The sequence below is a fragment of the Tinamus guttatus genome, unplaced genomic scaffold (genome assembly GCF_059628265.1).
Source record: "Tinamus guttatus ecotype Peru unplaced genomic scaffold, ASM5962826v1 Tinamus_guttatus_pri_ptg000066l, whole genome shotgun sequence".
In the NCBI taxonomy this organism is placed as follows: Eukaryota; Metazoa; Chordata; class Aves; order Tinamiformes; family Tinamidae; genus Tinamus; species Tinamus guttatus.
In genome coordinates, this window is record NW_028288600.1 from 10999 (window position 1) to 30883 (window position 19885).

Consider the following 19885-nt stretch of genomic DNA (forward strand, 5'->3'; position numbering starts at 1 on the left):
GAACTTTCCCCAAACCCGAGCATTGTCCCCATGTCCCCAGCTCCGTCCCCATGTCCCCACGCCTTCACCCCAGCACTGTCCCCAACCTCTGCAACTGTCCCCATGTCCCAGATCCGTCCCCAAACTCCATAACTTTCCCCAAACCCGAGCATTGTCCCCATGTCCACACCCCTTCACCCCAGCACTGTCCCCAAATCCCACAGCTGTCCCCACGTCCCAGCCCCGTCCCCGTGTCCCCAGACCCAGGAACTTTCCCCAGACTCCAGCCCCGTCCCCGTGTCCCCACCCCCGTCCCGGCACTGCCCCCCGCACCGCCCCGTCCCCTCCCGTCACCGCGGGGCCGAGCCCGGGGCGGGACGGGACGGGACGGAGCGGGGCGGGGGGGGGGGGGGGTCCCGGGGCGGCGTCGGGAGCGCGCGCGGGGGCGTCGGGAGCGCGCGGCGCGCCCTGGCCCGGGGCCGGCAGCGGGGCCGGGATCGGGAGCGCGGCCCGCGAGGCGGGGCCGGCGGCGGAGGCGGCTCCGCGCCGCGAACTTCGGCGGAGCGGCCGGCGCGGGGCCGGGGCCGGGGCCGCCGCGGCCCGCGCTGCCGCCGCCGCCGCCGCCACCATGATCGCGAGCGCCGCGGGGCTGCTCCGCGCCGCGGGGCTCCTGGCCGCGCTCCGCGCCGCCCACGGCCACGAAGGTGGGTCCCGACCCGCTCCCGCTCCGGCCGTCCTTCCCTCCCGCCTTCCGTGGGTCCCCGCTCCGCCGTCCCTCTGTCCGGCCCTTGTCCGTCCGGCCTTTCCTTCGCTCCGTCCGTCCTTTTCCTTCGCTCCGTCCGTCGGTTTCCGCCCCCCCCTCCGTCCCGGTCGCGGCTCGCGCAAAGTTGAACGTGGTGGGGGGGGCGGGGGTTGTTGCCCGGCGCGGGGGGAGTCCCGGTAAACTCGGTGCGGGGGGGGGGCGGAAATGGAAATGAGCCCCCCCCCCCCCCCACCCATAGCCCGGTAAATCCGGTGTGTGGGGGCCCCCCCACTGCCCGGTGATACCGATGGGCCCCCCCATAGCCCTGCGGAGCCCCCTCCTCTCCCGCCGTGTTCCCGGGCAGGCGGGACGCACACGAGGGGACAACGGAGCCTCCTCCTGTCCCGCAACATTCCCGGGATGGGGGGCACGGAGCGGGACCCCCCCCCCCCCCGGTTTGGCGGTGGCACCGTGGGCGCTCGCGGGGACGTGGAGCGGGAGCCGCCGCCGTCCCCGTCCCGTCCGGGCCGCCCTTCGCTCCCGCGGCCGCCCCGGCCTTGAGCTTCGTCCCCGGGGCAGGTGGCGGCGGGGGCAGCTGCCGCCGCTGTCACTCAGGGGCCAGCGCCGCGTCCCCGGGGCCACCCCCACCGGGCGGGATCCCGGTCACCGGGCGCCGCGTCCTCCCGTCCCGCGGGGCCCGGCGGCGCCGCCGGCCCCTGCGTCAGCCGCCCCGCTCCCCAAACACGCCCGACCTGAAAAGGCGGTTCCTGGCGGGCCGTGACTCACCCGCCCGGCCCAGGGCGGGCACCCGTGTCACGACGGCGCCAGGTCTCGGCTCGCCCCCGGCGGTGCCGCTTTGGGGGGGTGGATTTGCAGGGATAACCCCCCCCCCCCCCCCGCTTCCCGCACGCTCTTCCCCATCCCAGTCCGCGTCTTGGGAATGCCGCCGGGTCGGCGAGGGGCCGCCCGGGGGCTCCGGCATCCGCCGCGCTGCCGCCAACAATCGGGTCTTGTCTCGGCGCTGCCGCCGCGGGCGGCGTGGGCAGAGCCTCCCCGGCGCGTCCGTCCATCCATCCATCCCGGGAACCGGCGGGAACGCGGCCCCGACGCCGCCGCCGCTTCCCCAGCCGGTTTCCCGGTGCCGGAGGCCGCCCCGGCTGCCGTCGCCCCGGGGGTCCCCACGGAGCGTCCCCGCGGGCGCCGGCTCCGGAATCCCGTCGGAAGCCGCTGGAAGCGGCTCCGGAGCCCCCCGGCGTTTCCCGCGGGGGCCGGCGGCTCCGCCGGGGTCCCCCGCGAGCGGCTCCGTCCCCCGCAGTTTGCACCGGCACCGACATGAAGCTGCTGCGCCCGGCCAGCCCCGAGAGCCACTACGAGACCCTGCGGCACCTGTACCAGGGCTGCCGCGTGGTGCAGGGCAACCTGGAGCTCACGTACCTGCCGCCCGGCGCCGACACCGCCTTCCTCAGGGTGAGGGCACCGGCGGCGGCGGCGGCGGCACCGGGACCCCCGTCCCGTGCACCGGGGAGAGCCTCACGCCCCCCGTCCCCGCCGCCAGGACATCCAGGAGGTGCAGGGCTACGTGCTCATCGCGGAGAACCAGGTGAGCGCGCTGCAGCTGCAGGGCCTGCGCATCGTCCGCGGCACGCAGCTCTTCGAGGAGCGCTACGCGCTCGCCGTGCTCGGCAACGCCGGCGCCGCCGGATCCACGGGGCTGCGCCAGCTCGGCATGAGGAACCTCACAGGTGGGGGGCTGCGCCGGCGGGGGGCTGCGGGCGACGGCCGGGCGGCCCCATGGGGGTCTCTGCCCAAGGCTGGGGGTCCCCATTGGGTTGGGGGCTCCCTGTGGGGCTGGGGACCCTCATGGGGGGTCTCTGCCCAAGACTGGGGGTCCCCATTGGGTTGGGGGCTCCCTGTGGGGCTGGGGGTCCCCATGGGGGTCTCTGTCCAAGGCTGGGGGGTCCCCATTGGGTTGGGGGCTCCCTGTGGGGCTGGGTGTCCCCATGGGCATCACTGCCTGGGGCTGGGGGGCTCCCTGTGGGGCTGGGTGTCCCTATGGGGGTCTCTGCCCAAGGCTGGGGGGTCCCTATGGGGCTGGGGGTCCCCATGGGGGTCTCTGTCCAAGGCTGGAGGGTCCCCATTGGGTTGGGGGGCTCCCTGTGGGGCTGGTGTCCCCATGGGCATCTCTGCCTGGAGCTGGGGGTCCCCATTGGGTTGGGGGGGCTCCCTGTGGGGCTGGTGTCCCCATGGGTATCTCTGCCCAAGGCTGGGGGGCTCCGTGTGGGACTGGGTGTCTCCATGGGGGTCTCTGCACAAGGCTGGGGGTCCCCACTAGGCTGGGGGGTTCCTCTAGGGCTGGGTGACCCCATAGGCATCTCTGCCTGGGGCTGGGGGACTCCCTGTGGGGCTGGGTGTCCCCATGGGGGTCTCTGCCCAAGACTGGGGGTCCCCATTGTGTTGGGGGCTCCCTGTGGGGCTGGGTGTCCCCATGGGCATCACTGCCTGGGGTTGGGGGTTCCCTTTGGGCCAGGGGTCCCCACAGGGGTCTCTGCCGAAGGCTGGGGTTTCTTCTAGGGCCGGGTGTCCCCATGGGGCCGGGTGTCCCCATGGGGCCGGGAGTCCCCGTGGGGCTGGGGGTCTCCATGGGAGGGATGTCCCTGCAAGGCTGGGTGTCCCCGTGGGGCCGGGAGTCTCCATGGGACGGGACGTCCCCACAGGGCCGGGTGTCCCCATGGGGCTGGGTGTCCCTATGGGGCCGGGTGTCCCCGCGGGGCCGGTGTCCCCGCGGCGCTGACGCCGGCGCCGGTGCCCGCGCAGAGATCCTCAAGGGCGGCGTGCGCATCGAGCGGAACCCGCAGCTCTGCTTCCAGGAGAGCATCCTGTGGGCCGACATCCTGCACCGGCACAACGAGCTGCGCGGCGAGACGCGCGTGGACAGCGCCCGCAACCGCACGTGTGAGCGCCCGCGCCGTGGGGCGGCCGTGGGGCAGCCGTGGGGCGGCCGTGGGGCGGCCGTGGGGCAGCCGCTCACGCTCCCGTTTCCATTCCCATCCAGGTCCCGACTGCCGGGCGCTGTGTCCGGAGGGGCACTGCTGGGGCGAGGGGCCGCAGGACTGCCAGACCCGTGAGTACGGGATGGGGGGCACCCGTGGGGCGGCCCTGGCCGTGGGGCGCCCCCCATCCCTGCTGCCCGCCGGCCTCCTGAGCGGAATCCCTGATCCGTCCCCAATCCTGCCCTTAGGGATCCCTGCTTGTCCCTACAAACCCCTGCCCCAAAGACCCCCCCCAAATTCCCTGTCCTGACCTGTCCCAGAGACCCCCAAATTCCCTGTCCTGGCCTGCTCCAGAGACTCCTAAATTCCCTGTCCTACCCACCAATCCCTGCCCCAGAGACCCCCCCCAAAAGCCTTCAATGACCCCCCCCACCCAACCCCAGTCCCCAGGACCTCACTTGCCCCCATGTCCCTGTCCCCCTCCAGGTCCCTGTCCCCCCAGGCCAAACCTGGAGCCAGTCCTATGGCCTCAACACCCCCAACAAGCGTCCCCAACAACCCCCTTTATCCTGGGTCGGGATGGACCCGAGCGGTGTCCCCGTCCCCACCGCGCCCTCCCCGTCCCCGCAGTGACCAGCAGCATCTGCCACGGGTGCCCGCGCTGCAAGGGCACGAAGCCGACCGACTGCTGCCACGAGCAGTGCGCCGCGGGCTGCACCGGCCCCAAGCACTCCGACTGCCTGGTGGGCACCGGGGCGGGCGCCGGGGGGGACCGGGGGGTGTCACCGAGGCGCTCACGGCCACCGCGCTGTCCCCAGGCTTGCCTGAACTTCAACCGCAGCGGCGTGTGCGAGCTGCACTGCCCGCCGCTCGTCATCTACAACTCGGACACCTTCGAGTCGGTGCCCAACCGCGACGGGCGCTACACGTTCGGCGCCAGCTGCGTGAGCCGGTGTCCCTGTGAGTGCCGGGGGGGTCCCCCCGCCGGGTGCCGCGTTGCGCCCCGTGGCCCTGACCGTTGTCCTGCCCTAGATAACTACCTGGCCACGGAGGTGGGCTCGTGCACGCTCGTGTGCCCGCAGAACAGCCAGGAGGTCAGCGTCAACAACGTGCAGAAGTGCGAGAAGTGCAGCAAGCCCTGTCCACAAGGTGAATCATGGAATCAGAGAATCATGGAATCACAGAATCATAGAATCATGGAATGCTCAAGGTTGGAAGGGACCTCTAGGGATCATCCAGTCCAACCCCCTGCACACGCAGGGTCACCTAGAGCACGTGGCACAGGACTGCGTCCAAGCGGGTTTGGAGATCTCCAGGGAAGGAGACTCCACAACCTCTCTGGGCAGCCTGTTCCAGTGCTCTGACACCCTCACTCTTAAAAAAATTTTCCTTAAGTTCCTATGGAGCTTTTGGTGCTTCAGTTTGTGGCCATTACCTCTAGTTCTGTCGGTGGCCACCAGTGAAAAGAGGCCGGCACCATCCTCCTCACTGCCTCCCTTGAGGTACTTCTAGACACTGCTCAGGTCCCCTCTCAGCCTTCTCTTCTCCAGCTGAACAGGCCCAGCTCCCTCAGCCTCTCCTCATAGGGCAGATGTTCCAGGTCCCTGATCATCCTCCTGCGCTGGACTCTCTCCAGCAGCTCCACATCCCTCTTGATGGATGAGGGGTCCGGGGGGCTCCCCAAAGGGCCCAGCGCGTCCCTGGGGTGCCGGGGGCTCCCCGAAGGCGGCAGGGGGACGTGGGGGTCCCGGTTGGCGCTCACCCCGCTCTGCCCGCAGTTTGCTACGGGCTCGGTGTGGATTTCCTCAAGGGCGTCCGCGCCGTCAACGCCTCCAACATCCGGCACTTCGCCGGCTGCTCCAAGATCTTCGGCAGTTTGGCCTTCCTGCCCGAGACCTTCGCCGGGTAAGCGCCCGTGTCCCCCCATCTGCACCGGGACCCGCGCCGGGACCTGCCCCGCTTCACCCTGCCCAAATCCCGGCCAGGGATCCCGGCACCAACACGGCGCCCCTGGACCCGGAGCTGCTCTGGACCTTCGAGAGCCTGGAGGAGCTGACGGGTGAGAGCGACGGGGACGTGGGGGGACCCGCTCTGGGCAGGACTGGGGACACCCCGTGGTGCTTGGGGACAGGCCTGGGGACACTCCGTGGTGCTCCGGGCAGGCTCGGGGACACCCGCGGTGCTTGGGGACAGGCTTGGGGACACCCCACGGTGCTCGGGGACAGGCTCGGGGACACCTTGTGGTGCTCGGGGACAGGCTTGGGAACACACTGCAGTGCTGGGGGACAGGCTTGGGGACACTCCATGGTGCTCTGGGCAGGCTTGGGGACACCCTGCAGTGCTCGGGGACAGGCTGGGGGACACCCGCGGTGCTTGGGGACAGGCTTGGGGACACCCTGTGGTGCTCAGGGACAGGCTCGGGGACACCCGCGGTGCTCAGGGACAGGCTTGGGGACACCCGTGGTGCTCTGGGCAGGCTTGGGGACACTCCATGGTGCTCCAGGCAGGCTCGGGGACACCCGTGGTGCTTGGGGACAGGCTTGGGGACACCCCATGCTGCTCGGGGACAGGCTCGGGGACACCCGCGGTGCCGTGACGCCGCTCTGCTCCCCGCAGGCTTCCTGTACATCGCGGCCTGGCCCCCGAACCTGCCGGACCTGCGCGTCTTCCAGAACCTGCGCGTCATCCGGGGCCGTGTGCTGCACAAGTGAGCGACGCGGGAGCGCGCGGGGGGGTCCCGCACGGCACCGGAGGGGGGGGATCCCGCATGGTACTGGGGGGTCCCGCACGGCACCGGGGGGGATCCCGCACACCGGGGGGATCCCGCATGGCACTGGGGGGTCCCATGCACCAGGGGGGTCCCATGCACCGGGGGGATCCCGCATGGCACCGGGGGGTCCCGCATGGCACCGGGGGGTCCCGCACGGCACCAGGGGGTCTTGCACGGCACCGGGGGGTCCCGCACGGTGGCACCGGGGGGTCCTGCATGGCACCGGGGGGGTCCCGCACGGCACCAGGGGGGTCCCGCATGGTGGCACCGGGGGTCTCACATGGCACCGAGGGGATCCCACACGGCACTGGGGGGGGATCCCGCACACCAGGGGGTCCCGCATGGCACCGGGGGGGGTCCCGTATGGCACCGGGGGGGTCCCACACAGTGGCCCCGGAGGGGTCCTGCGCACCGGGGGGGTCCCACGCGGTGCCAGGGGGTCTCGCACGGCACCGGGGGGTCCCACGCACCGGGGGGTCCCGCATGGCACCGGGGGGGTCCCGCACGGTGGCAACGGGGGGTCCCGCGCACTGGGGGGGTCCCACGCGGTGCCAGGGGGTCCCACACGGCAGCACCGGGGGGTCCCACACACCGGGGGGTCCCGTATGGCGCCGGGGGGTCCCGCATGGCACCGGGGGGTCCCACACACCGGGGGGTCCCGCACGGCAGCACCGGGGGTCCTGCGCACTGGGGGGTCCCACACGGCACCGGGGGGGTCCCGTGCACCGGGGGGTCCCGCATGGCACCGGGGGGGTCCCACACACCGGGGGGTCCCGTATGGCGCCGGGGGGTCCCGCACGGCAACACCGGGGGTCCCGCGCACCGGGGGGTCCCACACGGCGCCGGGGGGTCCCGTGCACCAAGGGGGTCCCGCGCACCGGGGGGGTCCCGCATGGTGACACCGGAGGGTCCTGTGCACCGGGGGGGTCCGACGCGGCGCCGGGGGGTCCCGTGCACCAAGGGGGTCCCGCGCGGCGCCGCCGCTCACGCCGCCCCCGTCCCGCAGCGGCGCCTACTCGCTGACGCTGCAGGAGCTGCCCGTGTCGGCGCTGGGGCTGCGCTCGCTGCGCGAGGTCAGCAGCGGGATGGTGCTCGTGCACCGCAACCCGCGCCTCTGCTTCCTGAGCAAGGTGCCCTGGGACAGCCTCTTCCGCAACCCCCGGCAGCGCCTGTTCCAGGCGCACAACCGGCCCCCGGAGCAGTGCGGTAAGAGGGGCGCCCCGCGGCCCCCCGCGGCCCCCCAAAACCCCCCTGGGTAATAACCGAGCCCCCCCCTTTCTAGAGAGCGAGGGGCAGGTTTGCTTCCCGCTCTGCTCCAACGGCTCCTGCTGGGGCCCCGGCCCCACGCAGTGCGTGGCCTGCGAGCGCTTCCTGCGCGGCCGGGAATGCGTCGCCTCCTGCAACCTGCTGGACGGGTGAGCGGAGACCCCCCCCCGTCCCCAGAGACCCTCCCTGTCCCCAGAGACCCCCTCCCCTGTCCCCAGAGACCCCCCAATATCCCCACGTTGCCAATGGGGACCCCGCTGACGCCGTCCCCCCCGCAGCGCCGTGCGCGAGCACGCCAACGGCACACGGTGCCTGCCCTGCCACCCCGAGTGCCAGCCCCAGAACGGCACCGAGAGCTGCTTCGGGCCGGTGAGGACGCGCCGCGGGGACGGGCACGGGCACGGGGGCGTCCCCCGGACGCCAGGGCCCCTCACGGCACCCCCCGGCGCAGGACGCGGATCAGTGCGTGGCCTGCGCCCACTACAAGGACGGCCCCAACTGCGTGCGCAAGTGTCCCAGCGGGGTGAAGCCGGACGCCTCCTTCGTGCCCGTCTGGAAGTACCCGGATGAGGACGGCGTCTGCCAGCCGTGCCCCACCAACTGCACCCACTCGTGAGTCGGGGGGCGGCCGCGCGCGTGGAGGCGGCTCCGGTGGCTCCAGTAGCTCCGGGGGCTCCGGCAGCTCCGGCGGCTCTGGGGGCTCTGGGGGCTCTGGTGGCTCCAGTGGCCTTGGTGGCTCTGGTGGCTCTGGTGGCTCCAGGGGCTCCAGTGGCCTTGGTGGCTCTGGTGGCTCCAGCGGCTCCGGTGGCTCCGATGGCTCTGGGGGCTCCGGCAGCTCCAGTGGCTCTGGCAGCTCCAGTAGCTCCGGTAGCTCTGGGGGCTCCGGTGGCTCCGGCAGCTCCGGTGGCTCTGGCAGCTCCAGCGGCTCCAGTGGCCTTGGTGGCTCTGGCGGCTCCGGTGGCTCCGGGGTCTCCAGTGGCTCCGGCAGCTCCAGTGGCTCCGATGGCTCCAGTGGCTCTGGCAGCTCCGGTGGCTCCGGTGGCTGCTCACGGGCGCTCTCCGTGTCCCCAGGTGCACAATCCGGGACGAGGACGGCTGCCCCGTGGACCAGAAGCCCAGGTTGGTGCCGCGAGCCCCCCCAATGGGGCAGCAGCCCCGTCCCCATCCCGTGCCCGGGCTCGGCGCCGTCCCGGGCCCCGCGTCAGCGCTGTCCCCAGCCAGGTGACGTCCGTCATCGCCGGCGTGGTGGGCGCGCTGCTCTTCGTGCTGCTGCTGCTCCTGAGCGGCGTGTGCGTGCGGCGGCGGCGGCGCCAGGAGAGGAAGCACGCCATGCGGAGACTGCTGCAGGAGACCGAGGTGCCGCGGGGACGGGGACGGGGCACGCGGGGACGGGGTGCACGGGGACGGGAATGGGGTGCGTGGGGATGGGATGTGTGCGGGGATGGGAATGGGGCACATGGAGATGGGAATGGGGCTCATGGGGATGGGAATGGGGTGCATGGGGATGGGATGTGTGCGGGGATGGGAATGGGGAGCATGGGGATGGGAATGGGGTGCATGGGGAAGGGGCGCGGGGGACGGGAATGGGGTGCCTGCGGATGGGATACGTGTGGGGATGGGAATGGGGTGGATGGGGATGGGAATGGGGCGCGTGGGGATGGGAATGGGGCACGTGGGGATGGGAATGGGGCGCATAGGGACAGGAATGGGGTGTATGGGGATGGGATGCGTGTGGGGATGGGAATGGGGTGCATGGGGACAGGAATGGGGTTCATGGGGATGGGAATGGGGTGCACGGGGACGGGAATGGGGTGCATGGGGATGGGATGTGTGCGGGGATGGGATGTGCGCGGGGATGGGAATGGGGAGCATGGGGATGGGAATGGGGAGCATGGGGATGGGAATGGGGTGCATGGGGACAGGAATGGGGTGCATGGGGACGAGAATGGGGTTCATGGGGATGGGAATGGGGTGCATGGGGATGGGAATGGGGTGCACGGGGATGGGAATGGGGTGCGCGGGGATGGGAATGGAGTGCACAGGAATGGGAATGAGGTGCATAGGGATGGGATGCGTGTGGGGATGGGAATGGGGTGGATGGGGATGGGAATGAGGTGCGTGGGGATGGGAATGGGATGTGTGGGGAAGGGGCGCAGGGGATGGGAATGGGGTGCATGGGGATGGGAATGGGGTGCATGGGGATGGGATGAGTGTGGGATGCATGTGAGGATGGGAATGGGGTGCTTGGGGGTAGGAATGGGGTGCATGGGGATGGGATGCGTGTGGGAATGGGGTGTCCGGGGATGGGAATGGGGAGTGCAGGGATGGGAATGGGGCAGGTGGGGCTGGGATGCATGCAGGGACGGGAATGGGAAACATGGGGATGGGAATGGGGTGTGTGGGGATGGGAATGGGGTGTGCAGGGATGGGATGCATGCAGGGATGGGAATGGGGTGCCTAGGGATGGGAATGGGGTCCATGGGGATGGGATGCGTGTGGGAATGGGGTGTCCAGGGATGGGAATGAGGAGTGCAGGGTTGGAAATGGGGCGGGTGGGGATGGGATGCATGCAGGGTTGGGAATGGGGCACGACGGGAAGGGAATGGGGTGTGGGGGGATGGGAATGGGGTGTCCAGGGATGGGATGCAGGCAGCGATGGGAACGGATACTCACAGGATGAGGTGCCCATGGTGAGGGGACCAGCATGTGCATGGGATGGGATGGATGCTCGTGGGGCTGGGATGCTCCTGCTCATGGGGCCGGGATGCTCACGGTTATGGGGCCGGGATGCCCGGCGGTGCCCACGCTCACCCACCCTCCCGTTCCCGCAGCTCGTGGAGCCGCTGACGCCCAGCGGGGCCCTCCCCAACCAGGCCCAGATGCGGATCCTCAAGGAGACGGAGCTCAAGAAGGTCAAGGTCTTGGGCTCCGGCGCCTTCGGCACCGTCTACAAGGTGAGGGGGGCGGGTGGCCCTGCTGGCAGCCGGGACTGTCCCCATCCCCGTCCCTGTCCCCGTCCCTGCCCCATCCCCGTCCCCATCCCCATCCCCATCCCCGTCCCCGTCCCCGTCCCGCTCAGCGGCTCCCCCCTCGCAGGGCATCTGGATCCCGGACGGGGAGAGCGTCAAGATCCCCGTGGCCATCAAGGTGCTGCGGGAGAACACGTCACCCAAGGCCAACAAGGAGATCCTGGACGTGAGTGCGCGGGGGACGCGCGGGGGACACGGGGCCGTCCCGGCGTCCCCGTCACCGCGTCCCTCGTCCCCCCGCAGGAGGCCTACGTGATGGCGGGGGTGGGCAGCCCCTACGTGTCGCGGCTGCTGGGGATCTGCCTGACGTCCACGGTGCAGCTGGTGACGCAGCTCATGCCCTACGGCTGCCTGCTGGACTACGTGCGCGAGAACAAGGAGCGCCTCTGCTCGCAGGACCTGCTCAACTGGTGTGTGCAGATCGCCAAGGTAGGACACGGCGGGGACGCGGCGGGGACGTGGCGGGGGGACGGGGGACGTGGGGGAAGCGGGGGGACATGGGGGACGCGGGGGGACGGGGGGGACACATTGGGGACGGGGGGGAAGCGGGGGACACGGGGGATGTGGGGGGACGCGGGGGACACGGGGGGACGCGGGGGACATGGGGGGATGCGGGGGACACTGGGGGATGTGGGGGATGCGGGGGACATGTTGGGGACACAGGGGGACGCGGGGGACAGGGGACACACACAGGGGACACGTTGGGGACGTGGGGGGACGCAGGGGGATGTGGGGGAACGCGGGGGACGCGGGGGACATGTTGGGGATGCGGGGACGTGGGGGGACAAGGGGGACGCGCACGGGGGGACAAGGGGGACCCAGGGGACGTGGGGGGACACGGGGGGATGTGAGGGATGCGGGGGACACGTTGGGGACGCGGGGGGACGCGGGGGGATGTGGGGGACGCGGGGGACACGTTGGGGACGTGGGGGACACGTTGGGGACGCGGGGGGGACATGGGGGACACGGGGGACACGTTGGGGATGCAGGGGATGCGGGGGACACGGGGGACACGTTGGGGACGCGGGAGGACGCGGGGGACACACTGGGGACGCAGGGGGACGCGGGGGGACGTGGGGGAACCGGGGGACGCGGGGGACACGTTGGGGACGCGGGAGGACACGGGGGACACACTGGGGACGCGGGGGGACGTGGGGGACATGAGGGGATGCGGGGGACACGGGGGACACGGGGGACACGTTGGGGACGCGGGAGGACGCGGGGGACACGTTGGGGACGCAGGGGGACGCAGGGGGACGTGGGGGAACCGGGGGGATGTGGGGGAACCGGGGGACGCGGGGGACACAGGGGGACACGGGGGACACGCGGGGGACGCGAGGGGACGCGGGGGGACACGTTGGGGACGCGGGGACGCGCTGTCCTCCCCGCGGCGCCGCAGGGCATGAGCTACCTGGAGGAGGTGCGGCTGGTGCACCGTGACCTGGCGGCGCGCAACGTGCTGGTCAAGAGCCCCCATCACGTCAAGATCACCGACTTCGGCCTGGCGCGGCTGCTGGACATCGACGAGACCGAGTACCACGCGGACGGCGGCAAGGTGGGCACCGCGCCGGCCCCGCGCGTCCCGCTCCTGTCCCTGCGCGTCCCGTCCCGTCCCCGCGCGTCCCGGTCCCATCCCTGTGCCTCCCGGTCCCATCCCTGCGCATCCCGGTCCTATTCCCGTGCACCCCATTCCCATCCCCATGTGCATCTCATCCCCATGTGCCCCATTCCCATCCCTACGCATCCCGGTCCCGTCCCTGCGCATCCCAGTCCTGTCCCTGCGCATCCCATTCATATCCCTGCGCATCCCATTCATATCCCTGCGCATCCCGGTCCCATCCCTGTGCATCCCGGTCCTATTCCCGTGCACCCCGTTCCCATCCCCATGTGCATCTCATCCCCATGTGGCCCATTCCCATCCCTGCGCATCCCGGTCCCGTCCCTGCGCATCCCAGTCCCATCCCTCTGCATCCCATTCCCATCCCTGCACATCCTGTTCCCATTCTCCTGCACCCCGTTCCCATCCCTGCACATCCCATTCCCATCCCTGCACATCCCATTCCCATCCCTGCACATGCCATTCCCATCCCCACGCGCCCCATTCCCAACCCCACGTCCCCCATTCCCATCCCCATGTGCCCCCTTCCCAACCCCCTGTGCGCCCTTCCCAACCCCACGTGCCCCATTCCCAACCCCCCCGCACATCCCATCCCCGTGTGCCCCATTCCCATCCCCATGCACCCCATTCCTGTCTCCATGCACATCCCAATCCCATGTGCCCCATTTCCACATGCCCCATTCCCATCCCCACGTGCCCCATTCCCATCCGCGCCCGTATCCCACCCCCATTCCCATCCCCGTTCCGCTCAGCGCTCCGTGTCCCCGCAGGTCCCCATCAAGTGGATGGCGCTGGAGTCCATCCTGCGCCGGCGCTTCACGCACCAGAGCGACGTGTGGAGCTACGGTGCGTCCGGGGCGGCACTGGCGGCACCGGGGGTCCCGGTACCGGGGGGTCCCGGCACCGGAGGGTCCCGGTACCAGGGGGTCCCAGCCCTGAGGGGTCCCGGTCCTGGGGGTCCCGGTCCCGGGGAGTCCCGGCCCCAGGGGGTCCCGGTACCGGGGGGTCCCAGCCCTGGAGGGTCCTGGTACCGGGGGGTCCCGGTGCTGGCTGTCCCGGCCCCAGGGGGTCCCGGCCCCGGGGGGTCCCAGTCCCAGGGGGTCCCGGCACCGGAGGGTCCTGGTACCGGGGGTCCCGGTGCCAGCGGTCCCGGTCCCGGGGGGGTCCTGGTACTGGGGGGTCCCAGCCCCAGGGGGTCCTGGTCCCAGGGGTGTCCCGGCCCCGGAGGGTCCCGGTACCAGGGGGTCCCGGTCCCGGGGGGTCCCGGCGCCGCTCACGCCCCCCGCCGCAGGCGTCACCGTGTGGGAGCTCATGACGTTCGGGGCGAAGCCGTACGACGGGATCCCGGCGCGCGACATTCCCGACCTGCTGGAGAAGGGCGAGCGGCTGCCGCAGCCGCCCATCTGCACCATCGACGTCTACATGATCATGGTGAAATGTACGGCGGGGGGACGGTGGTACCGGGGGGGACACGGCGAGTACCGGGTCCTTGCGGCACGCGGTTCTGCCCCAGGCTGGATGATCGACTCCGAGTGCCGGCCCAAATTCCGGGAGCTGGTCACCGAGTTCTCCCGCATGGCCCGGGACCCGCAGCGCTTCGTGGTCATCCAGGTAGGCGGCTCTGCGGGGATCCCGTGTGCCCCGTTCCCATCCCTGCGCGTCCCATTCCCATCCCTGTGCATCCCATTCCCATTCCCATGTGCCCTATTCCCATCCCTGCACACCCCATTCCCATCCCTGTGCATCCCATTCCCATCCCTGTGCATCCCATTCCCATCCTTGTGTATTCCATTACCATCCTTGTGTATTCCATTACCATTCCCGTGCGCTCCATTGCCATCTCTGCACATCCCATTCCCATCCCCGTGTGCCCCATTCCCATCCCTGCACATCCCATTCCCATGCACCCCATTCTCATCCCTGCACATCCCATTCCCATCCCCATCCCCATGCACGCCATTCCCAATGCCCCGCACATCCCATCCCCACGTGCCCCATTCCCATCCCTGCACATCCCATCCCATTCCCGTGCACCCCATTCCCATCCCTGCGCACCCCATGCCCATCCTCACGTGCCCCATTCCCATCCCCTTGCACATCCCATTCCCACACGCCCCATTCCCACACGCCCCATTCCCAACCCACTCACATCCCATCCCCACATACCTCATTCCCATTCCCATGCGCCCCATTCCCACCCCCTCACACATCCCATCCCCACACGCTCCATTCCCATCCCCACGCACCTCATTCCCAATCCCTTGCACATCCCATCCCCATGTGCCCCATTCGCATCCCTGTGTGCCCCATTCCCACCCCCTCACACATCCCATCCCCACGCGCCCCATTCCCATCCCCACGCGCCCCATTCCCATCCCCATTCCCATCCCCATTCCCATCCCCGGCGCCGACGTCCCGGCCGTCTCCCGCAGAACGACGTTCCGGGGCTGCCCGGCTCCATGGACAGCACGTTCTACCGGGCGCTGCTGGAGGAGGAGGACATGGAGGAGCTGGTGGACGCCGAGGCCTACCTGGTCCCGCATCCCGGCTTCTTCGGCGCCGACGCCGCCGGCCGCAGCCGCATCCCGTCCACGCGGGTACGGCCCCGGGATGCATCCCGCGGGGGAATTCCCGGGTGCCGTTCCGACACGGCTCCGTGTCCGGTGCAGAGCGGCGCCGAGAGCCCCGCGGAGGCGCCGGGCGGGAACGCGGCCGAGGGGCCGGAGGACCCGCGGAGGCGGCCGGGGACGCGCGGGAGCCGGGACGCCCCAGCGCTACAGCGAGGAGCCCACGGGAACGCCGGGAGCCGAGAGCCGCGCGCACCGGGTACCGCGGGAACGGGAATGGGGAGTGTGGGGAGGGGATGTGGGGCGGGGATGGGAATGGGGTGCGTGGGGACGGGAATGGGTGCACGGGGGTGGGAATGGGGTGCACAGAGGTGGGAACGGGGGCACGTGGGGATGGGATGTGCGAGGGGTTGGGAATGGGGCACGTGGGGATGGGAATGGGGCGCACGGGGGTGGGATGTGCAGGGGGATGGAATGTGCAGGGGGTTGGGAATGGGGTGCGTGGGGATGGGATGGGAGTGGGGATGGGAATGGGTGCACAGGGATGGGTAATGGGGAATGTGGGGATGGGATGTGAGGATGGGAATGGGGCACGTGGGATGGGATGTGCAGGGGGTTGGAATGGGGTGCACAGGGATGGAAATGGGGTGCATGGGCATGGGATGCGCAGGGATGAGAAGGGGATACACAGGAATGGGATGTGCAGGGATGGGAATGGGGTGCATGGGCATGGGATGGGCAGGGATGAGAATGGGATACACAGGAAATGGGATGTGCAGGGATGGGAATGGGATGCGCAGGGATGGGAATGGAGCGCACGGGAATGGCAATGGGATGCACAAGGACGGGAACGGGGCACACGGCAACGCCGCGTCCCGCCGTCCCCGCAGAGTACGTGAACCAGGCGGAGCGGCCGCCGTCCCCCGCGGAGCGGCCCAAGGGCCCCCAGGGCCACAACGGGCCGGTCCAGGAGCCGGCCCCGGGCACCAGCGGCAACCTTCGGCCGCGCCGTGGAGAACCCCGAGTACCTGGCGCCCGGCCAGGCCTTCGGACAATCCCTATTACTGGAACGCGGAGCCGGGCGCCGGCACCGAGCCCGGAGCGGCCCAGAACCCCGAGTACCTGGGGCTGGCGGAGCCTGCGGGCGCCGCCGTCTAGGGCACGGGACACGGGGACACGGGGACGGCCCCGCTCCGTGGGGACACGGGGACAGCCCCACTCCTTGGGGACACGGGGACAGCCCCGCTCCGTGGGGACATGGGGACGGGCCCCGCTCCGTGGGGACACGGCCGTTCCGGCCGGGATGGCCCGGACACCGCGGGAGCACCGCACTCCGGAGCCCGGCGCCCACCTGGAGCTGGATCCGGGTATCCCGGGGCACGGGCAGCTCCGCAGCCGTCGCGCCCGGAGGGGGCGGCCGGGCCCCGGGAGCCGCTTTCCGCCCTCGGATGGAGCCGGCGGCGCCGCTGCCGACGGAGCCGACGCTCCCCGGGCCCCGCAGCCGGGGACGGATCCGGATCCGCGCTGCTCCTCACCGCTGTGTCCTGCGTCCGCTGCTTCCCTCGGGCTCCGCACCGGGATAACGACCTCCATCCACCTGCCTCCAGCACCGCTCATATCCCGGGGACGGCTCCGGTACCACCCGTATCCCGGGGATGGCTCCGGTACCACCCGTGTCCCCAGGACGCCTCCGTAAGGTACACCACCAGTATCCTGGGACGGCTCCGGTACCACCTGTATCCCGGGGATGGTTCCAGTACCACTCGTGTCCCCAGGGTCCTCTGGTACCAGCCATATCCTGGGGATGGCTCCAGTACCACCCGTATCCCAAGGATGGTTCTGGTACCACTTGTGTCCCCAGGACGCCTCCAGTACCACCTGTATCGCGGGATGGTTCTGGTACCACCTGTATCCCCGGGGTGGTTCCGGGTACCACTCGTGTCCCAAAGACACCTCCGGTACTGCCCGTATCCCAGGGATGGCTCCGGTACTACCTGCATCCAGGACAGCTCCGGTACCACCTGCATCCCAGGGATGGTTCCCGGTACCACCTGCATTCCGGGGATGGTTCCGGTACCGCCCGCATCCCGGGGATGATTCTGGTACGATGGTGTCCGTACGTGGTACCGCCCGCATTCCCGGCCCGCGGGGCCTCCCCGGGACACACGGACTTGCACTGAGACGAGGCCGCGGCCTCGGCGGGCTCCTCCCGCCTGGATGTAAATTTGGGAATTGTACATTTGTTTTTCTACGCCCCCCTGGTCCGTCTGGTTCCGCCGGCTCCGCCCGGCCCTGCCGGGACACGCGCGCCGGGAAAAGCTCCTGAACGGGCTGGGAGACGGGGCACGATCCGGGCCCGCATTCCGGCGGGATTCCCGTGGGATGCGCACGGAGACGGGCCGCGTTCTCCTCTCCTTTATTCAGCACCGGGCCGGGCGTTATACACGGTATAGAATAAATAGGGCACCCGCCCCGCGGGGTGCCGGGAATGGGGAACGTGGCCGGGAATGGAGCCGGGAATGGAGCCGGGAACGGAGCCGGATCCCCCGGGACAGCCTGGAGCCTCCGCGGCCGTTAAACGGGGACAGGAGGGACCTTAATCATTAACGGAGGCGCCTACGGAAGCGCCGCTGCTCCGCACGTGCCGGGGGGTCCCCCGGGAAGGGCTCCGGAGCGGGGCCATGGAGCCGGCCCGGAGCCGGCGTTCCGGCTGTCCCGCGGGATCCGGAGCGCCTAGAGGATGGCGCAGGGCGGGCGGCTGTTGGTGATCTTCTGGAGCGGCTCCCCGTTGCGGGCCCTGCGGATGGCGTCCAGGAGCTGCGGGAACACGGGAAGCGGCGGCGGGATGGGAACGCGGCGGCGCCGCCGGGACCCTCCGCCCCGGAAAACCGGGATGTTTCCCGCGGGGAAGAGCCGGGGGCCGCAGGGGGCCCGCGCGGAGCTCCGGCGCTCCCGGGACTCACGTCCTTCTCGTAGGGAAAGCCTCCGTTCTCCAGCTTGGAAAACACCAGCTGCCCGTTGATCTCGATCTCAAAAGCGCCTGGAAAACACCCGGAGCGGCGGCGGGAACACGGGGTTCGGGGGGGTCCCGGGACACGGGGCGGCCCCCCGGGACACGGGGCGGCCCCCCGGGATCTCCCGTCGCTCCCGTGGGCGGCACCGGGATGGCGGCGGTTGCAGCAGGACCCGACGCGGCGTCGCCCCCGTCGGCTCCGTCCTGGGGGGGTCCCGGTCCAAGGGGGGGCGGTTTGGGGGGGGTCCCGGTCCAGGGGAGTCGGGGGGGGGGGGTCCCAGGGTGGGGGAGGCCTCGGGGGGTGTCTTGGGGGGAGGGGGAGAGACCCCCGGGGGGGGGCAGAGAAGTGTCCCCAGGGAAGGGTGTCCTGAGCAGGGGGTGTCCCCAAAAGTGGTTATCCCCGGGGGGGGGGGGGCGGGGGCTGTCCCAGGGGTGTCCCCGGGGGGGGTGTCCCCAGAGGGGGTGATGTCCTTGGGGTGTCCCCGCGGGGGGGGGGGGGGTCCCAGGGGGTGTCCCCAGGGGGTGTCCCCGAGGGGGGGGGGCGTCCCGGGGGGGGGGGTGTCCCCATGGAGTGTCCCCTAGGGGGGGTGTCCCGGGGGTGTCCCCAGGAGGGCACGGGATGTCCCCAGAGGGGGGTGTCCCTGGGGCGGGGGGGGGGGGGTCCCGGGGGGTGGGGGTGTCTCCGGGGGTGTCCCCGGGGGTGTCGCTGTCCCCAGGGTTGTCCCGGGGGTGTCGCTGTCCCTGGGGTGTCCCCGAAGTGTCCCCGGGGGGAGTTGTCCCCAGGGTTGTCCCAGGGGGTGTCGCTGTCCCCGGGGGGTCCCGCTGTCCCCCAGGTGTCCCCGCGGTCCCCGCGGTCCCACCGGTGGCCCCCAGCCTGGGCTCGATCTCGATGTCCGGGTACTCGTCCCGCACGGCGCTCGCCAGCTCCTCGTAGGTGGCCTCGAAGCCGCAGGGCTCGCTGGGGGGGGGGGGGGGGGGTCAGCGGGACCCCCCCGGGAGCCCCCCCCGACCGGCGGCCCCGCCCCCCGCTCCCCGCCCCCCTCCGGAACCGCCGCTCCCGCCGCCCCCTCCCCAAACACCCGGTGCCGCCGCCCCCACTCACCAATAAACCACCACGATGCGGACCCTGCGCTCGGGGCCGGCCCCGGCCGCCGCCTCCTCTTCCTCCCCGGTCCCGGTTCCGGTTCCGGTTCCGGTCCCGACCTCGGTCCCGGTCGCGCTCTCGCTCCCGCCGCTCATCGCCGCCGGCTGCCGCTCGCTTCCGGGTGCGGCCTACGTCATCGCGGCGCTTCCGGCCTCCCTGCCCCGCCCCGCGGCGCGCGCCGCCCTCGCCCCCTGGCGGCGGGAGGAGCGCGGAGCAGCGGCGCCGCGGGCCCGTAGAGCCCCATAGAGCCCCATAGAGCCCTATAGAGCCCTATAGAGCCCTATAGAGCCCCATAGAGCCCGTGGGAGCCCTATAGAGCCCCATAGAGCCCCATAGAGCCCCATAGAGCCCCATAGAGCCCCATAGAGCCCGTGGGAGCCCTATAGAGCCCCATAGAGCCCCACGGAGCCCTATAGAGCCGCATGGAGCCCCATAGAGCCCCATAGAGCCCCATAGAGCCCTATAGAGCCCCACGGAGCCCTATAGAGCCCCATAGAGCCCCATAGAGCCCTATAGAGCCCTATAGAGCCCCACGGAGCCCCATAGAGCCCCATAGAGCCCCACGGAGCCCTATAGAACCCCACGGAGCCCCACAGAGCCCCATAGAGCCTCACGGAGCCCCATAGAGCCCCATAGAGCCCCACGGAGCCCTATAGAGCCCCACGGAGCCCCACAGAGCCCCATAGAGCCCCACGGAGCCCCATAGAGCCCGTGGGAGCCCTATAGAGCCCCACGGAGCCCTATAGAGCCGCATGGAGCCCCATAGA

General features: G+C 71.1%; 3 protein-coding genes across 3 annotated transcripts; 2 read left to right on the forward strand and 1 right to left on the reverse strand.

Annotated features, from left to right (window-relative positions):
* Nucleotides 1-612: 612 nt before the first annotated feature.
* Nucleotides 613-8363, forward strand: LOC148595755 (receptor tyrosine-protein kinase erbB-2-like). Its single transcript, XM_088519660.1, has 15 exons — nucleotides 613-683; nucleotides 2037-2188; nucleotides 2277-2463; nucleotides 3536-3673; nucleotides 3774-3842; nucleotides 4342-4454; nucleotides 4530-4671; nucleotides 4744-4860; nucleotides 5490-5616; nucleotides 5697-5770; nucleotides 6328-6418; nucleotides 7488-7687; nucleotides 7764-7896; nucleotides 8026-8116; nucleotides 8199-8363. The coding sequence occupies exons 2-15, from the start codon at nucleotides 2054-2056 to the stop codon at nucleotides 8361-8363; spliced, it is 1782 nt and encodes a 593-aa protein (XP_088375786.1). The 5' UTR covers nucleotides 613-683; nucleotides 2037-2053.
* A 197-nt stretch (nucleotides 8364-8560) lies between these two features.
* LOC148595756 (receptor tyrosine-protein kinase erbB-2-like) lies at nucleotides 8561-16119 on the forward strand. The gene is made up of 14 exons (XM_088519642.1): nucleotides 8561-8614; nucleotides 8724-8866; nucleotides 8965-9103; nucleotides 10579-10701; nucleotides 10844-10942; nucleotides 11020-11205; nucleotides 12176-12331; nucleotides 13165-13240; nucleotides 13686-13832; nucleotides 13908-14005; nucleotides 14827-14991; nucleotides 15064-15220; nucleotides 15852-15963; nucleotides 16005-16119. The coding sequence occupies exons 1-14, from the start codon at nucleotides 8561-8563 to the stop codon at nucleotides 16117-16119; spliced, it is 1770 nt and encodes a 589-aa protein (XP_088375768.1).
* Nucleotides 16120-17674: 1555 nt separating this feature from the next.
* LOC148595757 (migration and invasion enhancer 1-like) lies at nucleotides 17675-19233 on the reverse strand. The gene is made up of 4 exons (XM_088519649.1): nucleotides 19077-19233; nucleotides 18835-18932; nucleotides 17925-18001; nucleotides 17675-17778 (listed from the first exon to the last, which is right to left on the reverse strand). Exons 1-4 carry the CDS (start codon nucleotides 19211-19213, stop codon nucleotides 17695-17697), a joined length of 396 nt encoding a protein of 131 aa, XP_088375775.1. The 5' UTR covers nucleotides 19214-19233; the 3' UTR covers nucleotides 17675-17694.
* Nucleotides 19234-19885: the final 652 nt, after the last annotated feature.

Excerpts from the sequence above, each read along its gene's own strand:
- LOC148595756 (XM_088519642.1), top strand. The coding sequence starts at position 8,561 with ATGGCTCTGGGGGCTCCGGCAGCTCCAGTGGCTCTGGCAGCTCCAGTA. Across the intron at positions 12,332-13,164 it reads ACCACGCGGACGGCGGCAAG|GTCCCCATCAAGTGGATGGC; the intron begins GTGGGCACCGCG and ends GTGTCCCCGCAG. Across the intron at positions 15,964-16,004 it reads GGCACCAGCGGCAACCTTCG|GCCTTCGGACAATCCCTATT; the intron begins GCCGCGCCGTGG and ends GCGCCCGGCCAG.
- LOC148595757 (XM_088519649.1), bottom strand. The coding sequence starts at position 19,213 with ATGAGCGGCGGGAGCGAGAGCGCGACCGGGACCGAGGTCGGGACCGGA. Across the intron at positions 18,933-19,076 it reads CGCATCGTGGTGGTTTATTG|CGAGCCCTGCGGCTTCGAGG; the intron begins GTGAGTGGGGGC and ends CCCCCCCCCCAG. Across the intron at positions 18,002-18,834 it reads GCCCAGGCTGGGGGCCACCG|GCGCTTTTGAGATCGAGATC; the intron begins GTGGGACCGCGG and ends GGTGTTTTCCAG.
- LOC148595755 (XM_088519660.1), top strand. The coding sequence starts at position 2,054 with ATGAAGCTGCTGCGCCCGGCCAGCCCCGAGAGCCACTACGAGACCCTG. Across the intron at positions 3,674-3,773 it reads CAGCGCCCGCAACCGCACGT|GTCCCGACTGCCGGGCGCTG; the intron begins GTGAGCGCCCGC and ends ATTCCCATCCAG. Across the intron at positions 8,117-8,198 it reads CCGAGAGCTGCTTCGGGCCG|GACGCGGATCAGTGCGTGGC; the intron begins GTGAGGACGCGC and ends CCCCCGGCGCAG.